The sequence below is a fragment of the Pteronotus mesoamericanus genome, unplaced genomic scaffold (assembly GCF_021234165.1).
Source record: "Pteronotus mesoamericanus isolate MK-2021 breed Mesoamerican mustached bat unplaced genomic scaffold, CSHL_Meso_final contig_68, whole genome shotgun sequence".
Taxonomy (NCBI): domain Eukaryota; kingdom Metazoa; phylum Chordata; class Mammalia; order Chiroptera; family Mormoopidae; genus Pteronotus; species Pteronotus mesoamericanus.
Genome location: NW_026555234.1, coordinates 4,252,049 through 4,267,397, shown reverse-complemented (window position 1 = coordinate 4,267,397; position 15,349 = coordinate 4,252,049). Strand labels below are relative to the sequence as shown.

The following is a 15,349-nucleotide window of genomic DNA, read 5'->3' as shown; positions in this document are numbered from 1 at the left end:
ACAGGCCGCCGAGGCGGCTGGGTGGTGGCAGAGCCTGAGCAGCGGTTTCCTCTGCGCACCTACTGTGCGCCAGGGCCCACCGTCAGAGCGTGATGGACAGCCTGACGGGGCTGGGGCTGTCCCCGCGGCACAGGTAAAGAGACAGAGATACTGGGGGCCTTGAGAGGGGCTCCCAAGGCCACTCACGCAGGAGAGCGAAGCCCTCCAGGCTCACCGCGGTGCCCGGAGCCGGGGGTCAGTCCGCCGGGGCCCCCCCAACGCCTCCTCCTCAGAGCCACCCCGCAGGTCACCACCTCGCAGGATTCACGACCTCGCGGAGAGTTCCGGACACCCGGGGCTGGTGCCGACCGGTGTCTGATCCCTCCCCCAGCCCTGCAGCGGGGGCCACGCCGGTGATGCCTGGGGGCCACGCCCACCCATCAGACCCCTCTTCTCCCTTCAGGAGAGCACCTGGCCGTTCCTGTTTGGAGTGATTGCCATCCCCGCCGTGGTCCAGCTGGTGAGCCTGCCCTTCCTCCCCGAGAGCCCACGCTACCTGCTGTTTGAGAAGCACGACCAGGCGGGAGCGGAGAAAGGTAGGCCCCTCGCCTCCGCCGCGTGGCTCCGGCACCCTCACAGGGTCAGTGTGGCGGGACGCGCGGGGCCCTGGGCCTCCCCTCCCTGCAGGCGCGGTGCTGGGCGCCCGAGGACACCCTCACTCATTTCACATCCCCCACAGCCCGCTCTGGGCAGCCCAGGGAGGGGACGTGGGTCCCTCTGGGCGCCTGGGAAGCCAGGAAAGAGCAGGGCGAGACCCAGGTCTGCTCACTTCTGGGCTGTGGTGTCTGTCCATTGCGTGGGCCCCACCGCAGACAGGACGAGGACGCAGATTCCTCAGCGGTGCCGGTCTGCGGGGGCCCTCCCTCTGCCCCTCTCTTCTTCCCTGCCTCGTCCTCCTGTCTTCACATTCACTCGCAAGGAAGGGGACTTTACAAGCACAGAGCGAGCGCCGGGTCACGCACACGGGGCTGGGAGCAGCCCTGCCAGGGAGGCGTGGGAGGCTTGCCAGTCCTAGGCGGCACCCCTACTTCCCTCGGTGGTGCCGGGCAGGGTCAGATGCGAGGCTCAGCTTTTGGAACTCAGAGGCATTGCTGCAGAGCCCCGAGAAGCCAGGATCATTCTGCCCAGAGACAGACAGCAGAGCCGAACCCCCGCCTTCCAGTTCATCCAGCGGGAGAAAAGGAGACACCGGTACCGGCGTCGTGGGGAGGGGCGTGAGGGGCTGGAGTAACCGGCACCGCGGCAAGGCCCGGCTCTGCCCGCCCACCCCCAGCAGTGCCCCTGGGAGCTTCACCTATCTATCTGTGCTTCATAGCATGATTTGCTGTCATTACTACTAACAACTGTGTCCATTTACTTAATCCAGATCCTGTCCCGCTGATCTAAATTGCGCTCATGTCCACATCCAAGGAAAAAAAGTTGAGAATTACCATCTTGTTTAATATAATTCATGCAACATTTTAAAAAAGTCCAGGCAACCTATTTTCGACCTAACAAATGGCATAATGGGATATTAATAATGGCCGGTATTTGTCTCACAGCTTGTGGTTCGGATACACTTTCTCATTTACAACATTTCTGGAGTGTGAAATCAGAGAACTTCCATTTACTAGATGAAGAAATGGAGGCTTCCGGGGGTGAAGTGACTTGCCCAAGGCTGTGGTTCTGTGGTTTGGGTTTCCAGAAGCCTTTGAAAATTTGACGGAAACAACAGACGTTCCTTCAGTAGAAGAAAATCACCCGTGTGCACAAAATTTGTGGCGTTTGGTGTCACAGAGCAGGAGCATTGCCCAGAGGCAGCCTTCCTTCCTCTCACCGTGGGTCCCTCATCCGTGCCCCTCGGGGGCAGAATCCACCAGGAACCAGCTAGCACGATAGGCCTCTGGTCCAGGTGAGACAGGAGAAATTCTGAAACAGTGATTTGGGACTGAGTCTGGTGGGCAACCTATAGAATAGGGCAAAGTGTCTGCAAACCACGTATCCAATAAGGATTAATCTCTAAAATATATAAGGACCTCCTCCAGAAAACACTGATAACCTCTGAAAGGGGGCAAAGGACTTGAACAGATATTTCTCCAAAGAAGAAGTACAAATAGCCAACAGGTATATGAAAACATGCTCCACGTCACTAATCATCCAGGAAATGCAAACCAAAACCACACTGTGACATCAGCTCACACCTGGCGGGGTGGCCACCATCAATAACTCAACAAACAACAAGAGCCGGCAAGGATGCGGAGAAACCGGAGCCCTTGCCCAGTGCAGTCTGTAGTGACTGCAGACGGGCGCCGTCGCTACAGAACACAGTGTGGAGGCTCCTCAAATAAAGTGAAAGCTGGTACTACCGTGCGACCCAGCAACCCCGCTTCTGGGTGTTTATCCGAAAGAATGAAAACCAAGACCTCGAAACCAGGAGCACTCCGCCTTCCTTGCGGCGCTCTTCACAACAGCCAAGAGGAGGAAACAGCCTCAAGTGTTTGCGGGAGGGCGAATGGATAAAGAAAACGCCGTCTGTACAAACAATGGAATATTATTCAGCCTTAAAAGAGAAGGCAGTCCTGTGCTATGGCACAGCGTGGGTGAGCCTGGAGGGCGTTCTGCTGAGTGAACTAAGCCGGGCACAGAAGGACAGATGCTGCATGATCTCGCTTACATGGAACATCTAAAATAGTGAGATCCATAGACTCTCACAGTGAAACAGTGGTCGCCAGGGGCTGGGGGGAGGGGAAAATGGGAAGTTAGGTTCAACGGGTATCAGGTTTCGGTTACAAGGAAGACTGAGACCGCTCCAGAGACCCCCTGTCCCATGTGTGCCCATCCCCGCAACGCCGCATTGTGCCCCCAAAGACGGAGCTTTCCCACCACGGGATGAAAACATTCTAAAACTTTGCAATAACAAATTACTCATTTACAAATGGAACAAAAGTGAGCCACAGCTATGGATGTGGCGCCTGACCACATTAACGCAATTGCTAACCTCGGGGCGTGCAAAAGCAAGCGTCGCAAAGCCAGGCTGCCCGCAGACAGCTACAGGGCACTGCTGGGCAAGGGGGCCTTCACCCTGTCCTCGGGCGGCACCTAACCCTGGGACCAGGTGGTGTGGGACAAGGACATGCGCTGCCTGTGACCACCTCTGTCGACGTCATCCCCAAAGCCAGGCTGGCACGGTCCCTGCGGGCACGCAGCAGTGCAGGAGTGCAGATGCCAGCTCCTGCGTGACTTAGGCATGTCACTTCATCCCTCTGAGCCTCAGCTTCCCCCTCAGCTGAATGGCAGTAGAAGCACTGCCCTGGCAGGGGTCTGTGAGGGTCCCGCAGGCCCTCCAGCTCTGTCACCTGGCGTGGAAGTGCTGTCTCCCTTGCCTCTGAGCAGAAACCGCGCCTTGCTCCTCCTCCCTCAGTGCAGGGGCCTTGGCCCCCTCCGCCCCTACCCAGCACCCAGCAAGCCCTCAAGAGCTGTGGGTTGATGGAAACGAACTGAATTTGTCCCAAGAGCTTCTCAGCTTTGCAGTTTGTTTCCATCAGTCTTTCAGGGGTGTGGCAAGAAAGATCGAACCCATGTAGGTGGGGACGTCGGCTCCCTCTCGCTCTACCTGGGACCTTGGGCACATTTTCTAACCTCCCTGAGGCTCAGGGAACTGCACAGCAATAAGAATTGCGGTCAAGTCTGTCAGACGCCCAGCCCACGTCTGGCACCTACTAGGCGCACAGCAAATGTTAGCCTCCTGTCCCCTTGAGTGAAGGTGAGCCTTTAACTGGGACAAAACCTGGTTACATCAAGGCTCCCTTTCCCAGCCCCGGAGTTGGCCCTGTGCCCGAGGGTTTGCCTTCCAGCGGGGAAATGCAAATTCCCCTTCCTCTCCCAAGTTCTTCGGAATTAGTGATTCGAAGTGACTGGGAACCTGAAGGAGCTGGAAGCCCTGGAGAGCTCCTTACTCTCTAGTGCAAGGGGAGGGCACGGCCTGAGCTGGGGAGAGGACCTGGGGAGACCGGGAACTAGTTTAACGACTTGAACATGAAAAAGAACAAGCCTCCTCTGGAGGGTTCTGCTCCTCAAGTTTCTAAGGTCACTTTGTCTCTCTCCAAGGACAGCTAGTCACAGCTGTGTGTGTGTGCTGTCCCCTCCCCCTCCCCATCTTCCAGGGACCCTGCCCACGCTGGGTCTCCGCACTTGCTTTTGAGACCTCATTGTCCGCCTTCCGGTTCGATGCCTGGTCCCTCCCACCTCATCCACAGGTGGTCATCAAGCCTCTCCTTGTACACCTCCAGGGATGGGGAACTCTCTGCTTGTGAAACCACCCAGTCCACCCTTTAAAACATCAGTCAGACAATCCTTCCTTGTGGCGAGCTGACATCTGACACATCACAGCTCCTGACCTTGGTCCTGCTGTTTTGTTTTTAGAAAAAGGACTCTACTTTTCTTGTTTTTTTAAAAAAATGTTATTTGTTTATTTTTAGAGAGAGGGAAAGGGAGGGAGAAAGAGGAAAGAAACATCAATGTGTGTATGCCTTTCGTGTGCCCTCTACTGGGGACCTGGCCCGCAACTCAGGCATATGCTCTGACTGGGACTCGAACCGGCGACCCTTTGGTTCACAGGCTGGCGCTCAGTCCACTGAGCCACACCAGGCAGGGCTGGCCCTGGTTTTGAACTCAGGGCCAAGGAGAACAAGACCAACGCAACCCACATCCAGGCTCCTCCTCCTAGAGAATCCCCTTCTTCAAAGTTCCGTTGATCCATCATGGCTTGAGCACCCGCCACATGCCGGGCCCCGTATAAGAGCCAGCCCTGGCATGAAGTGTCACGAGCCTTCCACCAGCACCGGCCCTGCGCTGGCAGGGCCACAGCGATGACAGGAGAAGCGGCCGCGCCGTCTACCAGCTGCAGGACGCCCGACACTGTGCCGTGTGCTTCGCCCCCTCCCTGAAGTTTCCCGCCCTTCTGGGAACGGACTCCTTGCTCCAGACTCCGATTCCAGGCCCTCACCTACGGGCTGGAGGAAATGTTACTCATGGGCTGTGGGCGAAAAAGAAATGCAAGTCCGGCCTCACCTGGGCTTCCAAGGTCAGGTGGACGCCCACGAAGCTAAGAGCTGGGTGCCGGCAGCCGATCACACCGCTCACAGCCAAGCAGGGAGTCCTTTCCTGAAGGGGGCTGAGTGCGCATCTCCACGTTTGCCCTGCTAGTGGCACAGGGCGCGGTCCCTCACCCAGGCGTAGGAGTCTTAAAAGAAGGGGCATGGGACCGGTAGAACAAACTATTTTTATGACTACATATACCACAGGAAGTTAAATCGATGCATTGGAGAAAGAGAGCATAACTTTTAAGAGAGATCTTTGTTCTAGACAAGTCTTTTAAGAGCTGAGCATTAAATTTAGCTGTGAGCTTCCTAACAGCCAAGGTGAAAAGGGGGAAAAAATAGGTCATAAAATTTCCTTATATTATAAGGCAGAGGTGTATGGCAGAGGAGAGAGAAATATTTTCCTGACCCGAAACTCTAAGATTCCTTTATCATATAAATGCTGCATTTCAAACTTGGTGGAAGTATTAGGAATACTCGGTGTAGTGCAGGATGCGGAGATGTTACTCATTCAGCTCCTTCTCCCATGTCTGCTTAATACATGCTAGGAAAAGTATTAACTCATAGCTCACAAAAGAGACATTCTGAAGCAATTTTTAGTACACTTCTGGAAATAACACCCAGAGCCTTGGGGGGCTTGCTTCTTGGAGAATCTGGAGCACGTTTAATGGCCTTTTTTCCCCTTTTTCTACTGAAGAGCAATTTCACATACCCTGTGGCTCAGAGCAGCGCTTTTTCCAGGGTGCCACCCACTGTGCCCAGAACGGACTGCCCACAGGAGCCCACGCCATAGCGCCTCTCCCTGTGGGACCGTGAGAATCACAGCGCTGAGGATTTAACTCTGCCCTCTCAAGCCTCTCCCACGGTCCGATTACTGCGGCCTCAGGGGTCTCCTCCGCCAGCCCGCCTTCCCGCCTCCACCCACAGAGGTTTACACAGTGAGGGTCTTGGTGACAAAGGGCAGGTTCACCGCGGCTGGGCATTTGCAGCGTTTCGCATGGAAAAGGCATTTCATTTGAATCCTGAGAAGACTGGCTCCCGGAGACCATTTGCCAAGGTTTCTGCATTGCAGGGGTCGTGTGGAAGGACCCTGGGGGCCTCCTTCCCATGGCAGAATCGGCTCCCGGGCACCCCGGCCAAATGGCGGCCTGACCTGCGGCTGGGCACGGCCAGGGGGGACGAGCACACGGGCAGGCGGGCGGTGCGCATCCGGGGGGCAGTGATCACACCGTGTCGCAGCGGCCACGAGAGGCAGGGAGGACCACAAAGCGTGTGCCCACCTCTGGGTAGAACCCTGGGCACGCTCAGCTTTGCCAGGGTACGATCCTGGGCTCTCCTGACTCTTCCCCCGGCCGACTCGGTGACCGTGGGCAGGCCCCTGCCGCCTCCCGCCCTGACAAGCTGTGTGTGCGGGCGGCGGGACCGCGCCCGCGGGGCCCAGCGTCAGACACGGCAAACAACCTGATCCCTGCTCAAAGTCCCGCTTGTCCCTGTGTGCAGCCTTCCAGCGGTTCCTGGGCAAGGAGGACGTGTCGCGAGAGGTGGAGGAGGTCCTGGCGGAGGACCGAGCGCAGAGGAACATCCGTCTGGTGTCCACGTGGGAGCTGCTGAGAACCCCCTTCGTCCGCTGGCAGGTCATCACGGTGGTGGTCACCATGGCCTGCTACCAGCTCTGCGGCCTCAATGCGGTGAGTGTCCCCGCACCGTCGGAGGAACCCGGGGCGAGCGGGGGCGGGCGGGAGGCGTGGGGGGCGTGGCTCAGGGCCCGCACGTCCAGGTTCCAATCCCAGCTCTGCCACTTCTGCCAGTTTGTGCCGTTGGGCAACCGCACAGTCTGATCCTCAGTGTCCCCTCCTGTCAAATGGGGCAACATAACACTGAAAAAAATAACCCACGCCAAGTGTCCCAGGCAGCAGCTGGCGGGTTTACCCCTTCACAACTACCGCCTATCAGTATGATGACTCATTCCTAGAGATACTTAAACGTCCTAGTTCTCAATAAAATGGGTATTAGGAAGTCATAAGGAAGAGACCTTGAGGTGATTTAAATAAAAGTTCCTGTGGCCGGGCTGGCTTCAACAGGCAACTTAGGCCTGAGAAAATCTCAAGGTTTAAAGGTCAGTTTCTTGGGGCCTGAGCTGATGTAGGCAGGAAGTGAGAAGAGGGGGTCCTTCCAGGGAGTCCCCAAACCCTCCGGTGAGCTCAGCTGCCCCTCCTCTCCCTCAAGGGCTCCAGAAATTGGAACCTGGAAACTTGGGGACTGGGGATGCAAACAGTGGGCTGCCTCCTGAGGTGGTGAGTTCCCCATTCATGAGGGTGTGCAAGTCAGCCGACAGGGTGTGTAGAGGAGGTTTTGCACAGAATCATGCAGTGCCCCCTGAGGCCACTGGCATAGCTCAGGAGACCCGTGGCTGGGCCCAGAGGGGACCTTCCACAGAGCCCAGGTGAAACAGCTCCCCTGCTCTTCCACAGAAGGGGCATGAGCCTGGCCACGCCCCCTCCCCCAGACCCAGTAGGGAGGGGCTGGAGGTGAAGGGGAGGCGAGATGAAAGAGGAGTCTTTTCCATCCAGAGAGGGAACCAAGGCAGCCTACAAACTTACAGCCAGGGTACGGTTCGTATCGGCAGAATGAGGAGGGGCTGAGGTCAACAGCATGGCCTTGGACGAGTCCTGCTGTTTCCTCCTCTTTACCGGGTCAAGGTCAGGCTTCAGGGCCTCAAAGCCACCCCCCCTCATTCTGAGAGCGCAGAGGGAGAATGGACTCGTTTCTTAAAGCCCAGGCTTGGAGTCCCAAGAGGCATGTGTGGGATCTGTATGTAATGAGAGGCCTTTAGACTGGGGGCCATGACATTTCCGAACAGAACTCTCGCCCACACTGGGCTGTCACTTTCTGATGTGCAGGCCCCATATAACTATAAATTCCACTAGGGTGTGTCTGTAACCCGATGGTGGGAGAAAACTGGCCGGCTCCCCAGGTCGGCAGCGGGGAGAGTGGCGTCAGAGTGTGGTGCGCTCTTCGCGTTGTCTGCCTTCCGTGGATATTTGTATTGTCGTGAGGACATCCAGCAGGAGGCCCACCCTCTTAGAAAACGTGTAAGGGTGCCACACACTATTGTGAACTGTGGACACGATGTTGTACGGCTGATTGTTAGAACGTATCCTTTCTCCGTAACTGACCCTTCTCACCATTTCCGAGTCCCCGCTTCCCCTGCTCCCAGCCCCTGGCAGCCACTGTTCTGCTCTCTCCCCACTTCTGTGAGGGTGACTGTCTCGGATGCTTCACTTAAGTGGAACTGCGCAGTATCTGTCCTCCTGTGACTGGCTTACGTCGCTTAGGGCGACGTCCTCCAGGGTCATCCGTGTTGTCACAGATTGCAGGGTTGCCTTCTTTTCAGGGCTGAATAATAGTCCGATGTATGTGTAGACCACGTTTTCTTCATTCATTCATTCATTGATACACACTGAGCACATTTCCACATCTTGGCTCTTGTGGATAATGTTTTATTGAACACAGGACTGCTAATAACTCTTCGAGAGCCTGCTTTCAACTCCTTTGGCTAAATACCCAGAAGTGGGATTGCTGGATCATATGGTAGTTCCAGTTTTGGTTTTGTGAGGATCTTTCTTACTGTTTTTCTTAGTGGCTGCACCAATTTACGTTCCTGCCAACAGTGTGCAAGCGTTTCAATTTCTCCACATCCTCACCAACATTTGTTATCCCTTAAAAAACAAAAACAAAAACAGCCATCCTAACAGATGTGAGGTAGTATTTTGTGGTTTTGATTTGTATTTCCTTGATAATTAGTAATGTTGAGCATCTTTTCATATACATGTTGGCCATTTGTATGTCTTCTTTGGTAAAATGTCTATTCAAATCTTTTGCCTAATTTTCAGTAGAGTTATTTGGGGTTTTTTTGTTTGTTTGTTTGTTTGTTTTGTCATGTTATTTTTGAGTCGTAGGAGTCCCATACATTTTGGATGCTAACCCCTTTTTAGATACGTGGTTTGCTAATATTTTCTTTTATTCTGTAAGTTGTCTTTGTCCTCTGTTTGTTTCCTTTGTCACACAGAAGCTTTTTAGTTTGATGTCATCCTACTTGTCCATTTTTGCTTTTGGTGTCACATCCAGAAAACCATTGCCAAGACCAACATCATTGGCAAATTTTATGGAAATAGAAAAAAATTCTCCTGTTTTCTTCTAGGTGTTGAAGTCTTATGTTTAAGCCTCTTGCCTGTTTTGTATGAAGATGAGGGCCCAATTTCATTCTTTTGTATGTGGATATCCAGTTTTCCCACCACCACTTATCAAAAAGACCAACTTTTCCCGATTATTTATGGTACCCTAGTCAAATGCCAGTTGACCTTTTACACAAGGATTTATTTCTGGGCTCTTTATTCTGTTCCATTAGTCTATGTGTCTCTTTATGCCAATACTATATGGTTTTAATTCTTTGTAATATATTTTGAAATCAGGAAATGTGGTCTCCCGTTTTGCTCTTTCTTAAGATTGTTTTGGTTATTCATTGCCTTTTTGTGGTTCCCGATGAATTTTAGAATTTTTCTCTTTCTATAGAATATGCCATTGGAATTTTGTTAGGGCTGGCATTGAATCTATAAATTGCTTTGGGTAATATGAACATTTTTAACAATATTGTCTTCCAGTTCATGAACATGGGATATCTTTCCATTTATTTGTGGCTTCAATTTCTCTCATCATCGTTTAGTAGTTTTCAAGTGTAAAATTCTTTTACTTTCTTAGTTAACTTTATTCCAAAGAATTTTATTCTTTTTGACGCTGTTGTAAATGGGATTGTTTTCTTTATTTTCTTTTTGGATAGTTCATCATTAATGTACAGAAGCACAACTGTCTTGATTTTGTTTCATGCAGCTTTACTAAATTTGTTTATTAGATCTAACAATTTCTGCGTTTGTAGGGTTTTCTCCATAAGATCATGTCATTTGCAAACAGTGATCATTTAACCTTTTTCTTTCTGTTTTGGATGGCTTTTCTTTTTCTTGCCTGATTGCTCTGGCTAGGATTTCTAGTACTATGTTGAATCAGAGCAGTAAGCACGGGCATCCTTGCCTTGTTCCTGATCTTCCAGGAAAAGCTTTCAGTTGCACCCCTGAATATGATGTTAGCTGTTGGCTTATTACACGTGGCCTTTATTATGTTGAGGCAATTTCATTCTATTCTTAGTTTGTTGAGGGTTATTTTTGATCTTTGTGTCAGGAGTAATACTTCTGGCTTGGGCTGCCTAACTTCACACAAAGCAAAGACCTGTGGACTGAGGTCCAGAAGCCTGGCTTCCTGCATGACTGGGGCTGCCAACCTGTAGCAGGAAGCCTGGCCCTCTGTCTGCTCAGCTGTAATATGATTAAACCCATGCTTGGTTAGCACTTAACATGAGCTGGGAGCCGATCCCATGAGAGCCCTGTAAGCCAGGCACCCTGTGTGTCACAAAGGCAGACAGAGATTTGCCCTCATCCACCTAGTAGCTGACATGGTAGAAAGCGATTTGGGCACAACCGTTTGGGCACAAGATCTAGAAGTTTAATCCCCAAGCAGGAAAGGTCCCCAAAGCTCCTTCAGAGATTCCCCATATGTGTCACTGGGCTTTGTCCCCTGGTCATCCTCAGGCAGCTAACGGGACAAGCTTTACTTATGTTTTACATACAAAGGGACAAACACTGGGCCGCAGTGAATCCCAGCATCCCAGCCCACTTGTCCTGGGCTTCTGTCCAGTCTCCCTCCCTGTACCTGCTGCCTTTCAATCCAAATAATCGTGAGACCAAGGAAGAGCGCTAACAACACAGGGGAAAGCTTTAAATGCCCTTGGCAACTTGCCTTGCTCTCTTAGTTTTACAGGAGACTCTTTTGGGGACATGGCCTGTAGTGGAAGACAGTTGTAAATACTGCTGGGCGGTGCCCCATTTATCACTTTATTCTGGCCCCAAATGTCCTGAAGGGCTCACGGTCACAGTAGGTGGTGTCAAATCCGCATGTCCTGGCACCAGGTACCAGGAGCACCCACCCAGTTGACCAGGTCCCCTGTACTCGGCCAGCGCTCCTCAGCCTCAGCGCTGTGCACGTCTGGGTCTGGAAAATTCATTGTCACAGGGGCTCCGTCCTGTGCGGTGCTGGGTGCTTGGCAGCATCCCTGGCATCCACCTACTCGGTGGCAGAAGCCTACCCCACCAGTTGTGACAACCACTAATGCCTCCGCACCTTGCCAAAGGTCTTCTGGTGTCGAAATTGCCCCTGGTTGAGAGCCACCGTATTAAACAAACATTACATATTGTTCAGTACATTTTTGCTAGAGAGTCGATGAGTGGTTTTCACATTCTTTGGAAATCAAGCGAGAGTTCTATTTAGCAATATTTAGTTATTTTTAAAGTCCTTTTCAGTGCTGAATTGTTTTTTCCCTCCTCTTCACAATAGCTTTTAAATCCTCGTCTCTAAAATTAGACCTGTCACTAAAATTCCTTCCTTTATGCACTGCCTTCGTCCTGAGCAGCCTGTCCTTTGCAGGAAAACCAGACTTTTCTGCAAACGTTTGGTCTCCCACCTGGGAGAGCGGGCCTTCTGGTTGCTGAGCCCACCCCCTTGCCTGGGGCCGTTCCCCTCTCCACGATCACCTTCAACGATGAAGGCCACGTCTCATGGTCCCTGTGTCTCCATCGCCCAGAGCCGCGTGGCCAAAAAAAAAAAAAAAAAAAGGAATAGGAGATGAGAAAAATGAAGTGCAGGGAGGGAGGCCGCTGTTTCCACCAAGCCCTTGGGTTGAGAATTGGATCAATACCGACTGTCAAACCTGGTGCAGGGAAGCCGTAGCTTCCTTCAACTTTCTCAGGTCTTCTGGATACCAAGGACTGGGGTGGGGCTTACCCACCTGCGGCTGCCCTCCCTTCCTCTGGATCCCTTCCTTCTTGAGCTGAGGCAGCCCATCAGCCTGACTCCCCTGGGCCTCGGTTTCCTGTTGGGAGAAATGCGGGTGATCTGCACAGCTGCCGTGAGGATCGCACGAAGTCTCGGACGCAGACTTTCTCACAGGCGGGAAAGGCTCCGCTGGGGTTAGATGGCCCTCCTGTTACTGGCAAGGCAGTTGCTCGCATTTTCTTCTCTCCCGGTGCCACGCATTTTCAAACGTTGGTGCGCCTGAGCGCCGTCCTGCTCACGGTTTCGGGCTGCTTGTGGGCTCTCCACCGCTTAGGCAGCGTCAAGCTCAAAAAGACTAAACGACGCTCATTTGGCCTCTAAGGCACTGGGTCCCGAGCTAAAAAAGAAGGGTAGAGCGTCGGTGGTGGAGACAGAGGTCCAAAGCCCCTCCCTCCTGGGGCCCCGCCCCGTGCGCCAAAGGCCCCGCCCACCGGGAGGGGAGGAGCAGAGGAGCGGGCGGGCGGGGCTTCCGCTCGCAGCACACCCATCACTATTTGCTGGTGTCCTTTACCCAAGAGCGTTCACGGCTCCACAGACGCAGAATCTTCTAGAATGATACCTACCATTTGTTATGCACAAGTTATAGAAAAGATGCTCTACTTAAGCATTTAAAATTTCTTATGGCGCTGAAAGATGGAGTACGACGACTCCTTTCAGAGAATGGAGGTTCAGAGATGCGAAATCAGCCGCCCGCAGGCCCTCGGGTCCCCAGAGTCAGAGCTGGGGCCAGGCTCGCGTGGGCAGGCCTCCGAACGGCGGGGTCCGCGCAAAGCCCACTCCGCGGAGGGTCCGCGCGGACACGGCCCACACCTCCTGGTGCCCCCGTGTAGTACACCACCATCCAGCTGCGTGAGCGAACCACCCTCGGCTGGGAGCCGAGGCCCGGGCTCCTGCTATGCGGACGGAGAGGGCAACGGCTTTGTGGAGCCAACAGGCTGAGACTGGCGGTTTGAGTGATGGGCAGCCCTCCCTGGGGAGGGGGCCAGCCCTGCGCGACCTCCCTGCGGGCCCTGGGCTGGAGGGAGGTTCTGAAGGGCCGCCTTCCGCCTGTGATGCATAAGTGCCTTTAAGCATGCGATGCTGACCGCGGGACTGCCTTCGTAACGGGCCCCCGACCCCATGAGCGCTGGCGCAGGATGAGCCGCTTGCTAACACGTAAGCCCTGCAGGGATGCCCGCGGCCGAGTCACTGCGGGGAGACTTGGACTCAGGGAAGACGCGGGTAGGCGGGCGTGTGCGGAACCAGGCAGGCGCGTGGTGGGGGAGGCCAGGGCGTGGCTTCCACGGGAGAGCACACCGAGTGGGATCGAAGACTGGAAGTCTCGGGCACACCAGTGGGTCGGGGCCTGGGGTTAAGAGCCCGGGCTAGGACTAACACAGGTGTCAGAGCCACCTTGCCTGGGGGCCAGCAGGCCGGCGGGGACAGTGGGCGGGAGTAGGGGGGGTGGGGGGGTGTGAAAGGGCCCATAGAGACCCTCGGTGACTGAAAATCAACAAACTGAGGGGAAGATCAAAGAAGGCAACTAAGCTCCTCTGACCGAACCACGAAGCCAGGTCTTCAAGCTCCGAATCAGAGAGTGTCTGATGTCCTGCGCTTGTCTTGCTAGGGTCAGGTTGGCCTCAGGGACCTGAACAATGTGGGTTTCCTCTCTCCTGTGAAGGACACCGGGAAGGCTGGTACCGCGGCCCGGAGAGCGCATGTCCGGGTCTGCCCAGGAGAGCGCCCTTTTATACGTGTGACCTTGGCATAAGTACGAACACTCTCAAAAGGGCGCAGGTTTGGGAAATGAATTATAGAGCCGCTCTAGTCAGTAGGGACACAGGCTCCTTCTCACTCCCTCCTGCTCCAACATCTGGACAGGTGGCTTCCACCCCAAGGCAAAGGCTCTGGCTGTCCAGGTCGTAGTCTGCACAACGCCCGGAAGCACCATTCACATTGTACCCATCATAGATGTAGGATGACAGTTTTCCAGTGGAGGACAGTAGACAGTCTTATGAAGCAGAAACCTTTCTACACCCCACAATGTTACCGTGGAGGCTAGCGGCAGTGCTGTTCTGAGGTTACCCAGTGACCCAAGAGAGCTGCTGGAGCTCCAGCTATCACACTCAGCATCCAGAAAGGAGGAACGGCATCAAATGGGGTCACACCTCCTTGAGGAAAAGCTCCTGTCAAGGAGACGTCCCTGAAGCACCACTAACACTCTTGTTTATAGCTGATTGGCAAGCTTAGCTGAGTACATTTCACTCCTAGGAATGTAGGAGTTTTATTAGTAATGAAGAAGGGAAAATGCGGGAGAAGGGAGAAGACAAGTAGCCGGCCATGCCCTGTAGCTCCACTTTGTGACTCTGGATTTAGTGGCAGATAGCAAAAGGGCATCATGGGCCTGATTTTAATTTAGGGAACAGACACCCCTCACTGACCCTGCTCCCTTTTTCTTCTTCCCTGCGTTATAGATTTGGTTCTACACCAACAGTATCTTTGGGAAAGCTGGGATTCCCCTGGAAAATATCCCCTACATCACCTTGAGCACGGGCGGCATTGAGACCTTGGCTTCCATCTTCTCCGTAAGTAAACGGAGGGTTATTTCTGAGAACAGCGCTGCTCCTCGGAAGAGGTAAATGACTTCACACTCCTGGGAGAGACAGAGAGGGCCTTTCTAAAATCAGAACTGGGTGTCACAGCCTCTGCTGCCACCTTCCAGTTTGGATCACGGTCATTTGGATCACGTGGGTCCTGGAGGCTCAGGAACCTTCTCGTGGCCCACGGTGGGGAGTGATGGCTTCATCGCCCTGGTGGTATATTTATCCATGCATTTATCCATGCATTTCCGGGAACAGACTTTCCCGGAACCCCCGGAAGGAGCATTCACCCCACAAGCAGCTGTGGCGCACGCATACCACGCTCATGCTAGCACATCACCAGTGAAATGCTCTGGAGAGACAGGCCCAGAAACAGACACATAGCATGTGCAGCATGGGGGTGAACTCTCCCGTGCAGGTGTCCAGGAGGGCTTCCTGGAGGAGGGGCCCAGGAAGCCGAGAGCTGAAGAGCCAGCAGGAGTCAGCCAGGTGAAGGGAGGCAGAGTGTGCTGGGCAGCCTGTTCCAGAGACCTGTGAGCCTGTCCCCAGCCATCTGCCCTCCTCCCTTGTTTACCTTCTAAGAGAGCTGGAGATGCAGACTAGTCTCTTGGACACAACAGTCCTTAAAATGGTAGCATGTACTTTAATCCCTAGAAAATAATGAGATTAAATTCAGCGTGAGTCTGGGAATCTGAGACAGAAAAATGTGCTGGG

At 53.7% G+C, this 15,349-nt stretch overlaps 1 protein-coding gene across 2 annotated transcripts in view; it reads left to right on the top strand.

The window, feature by feature from the left end:
• The window catches only part of SLC2A9 (solute carrier family 2 member 9), a 76,049-nt gene that overhangs the window by 39,610 nt on the left and 21,090 nt on the right, over positions 1-15,349 (top strand). For both annotated transcript variants that reach the window (XM_054581937.1, XM_054581938.1), the window contains exons 6-8: positions 443-575; positions 6,618-6,805; positions 14,510-14,620. In XM_054581937.1, the coding sequence (XP_054437912.1) occupies positions 443-575; positions 6,618-6,805; positions 14,510-14,620 (432 nt within the window). The remainder of the gene's footprint in view (positions 1-442; positions 576-6,617; positions 6,806-14,509; positions 14,621-15,349) is intronic.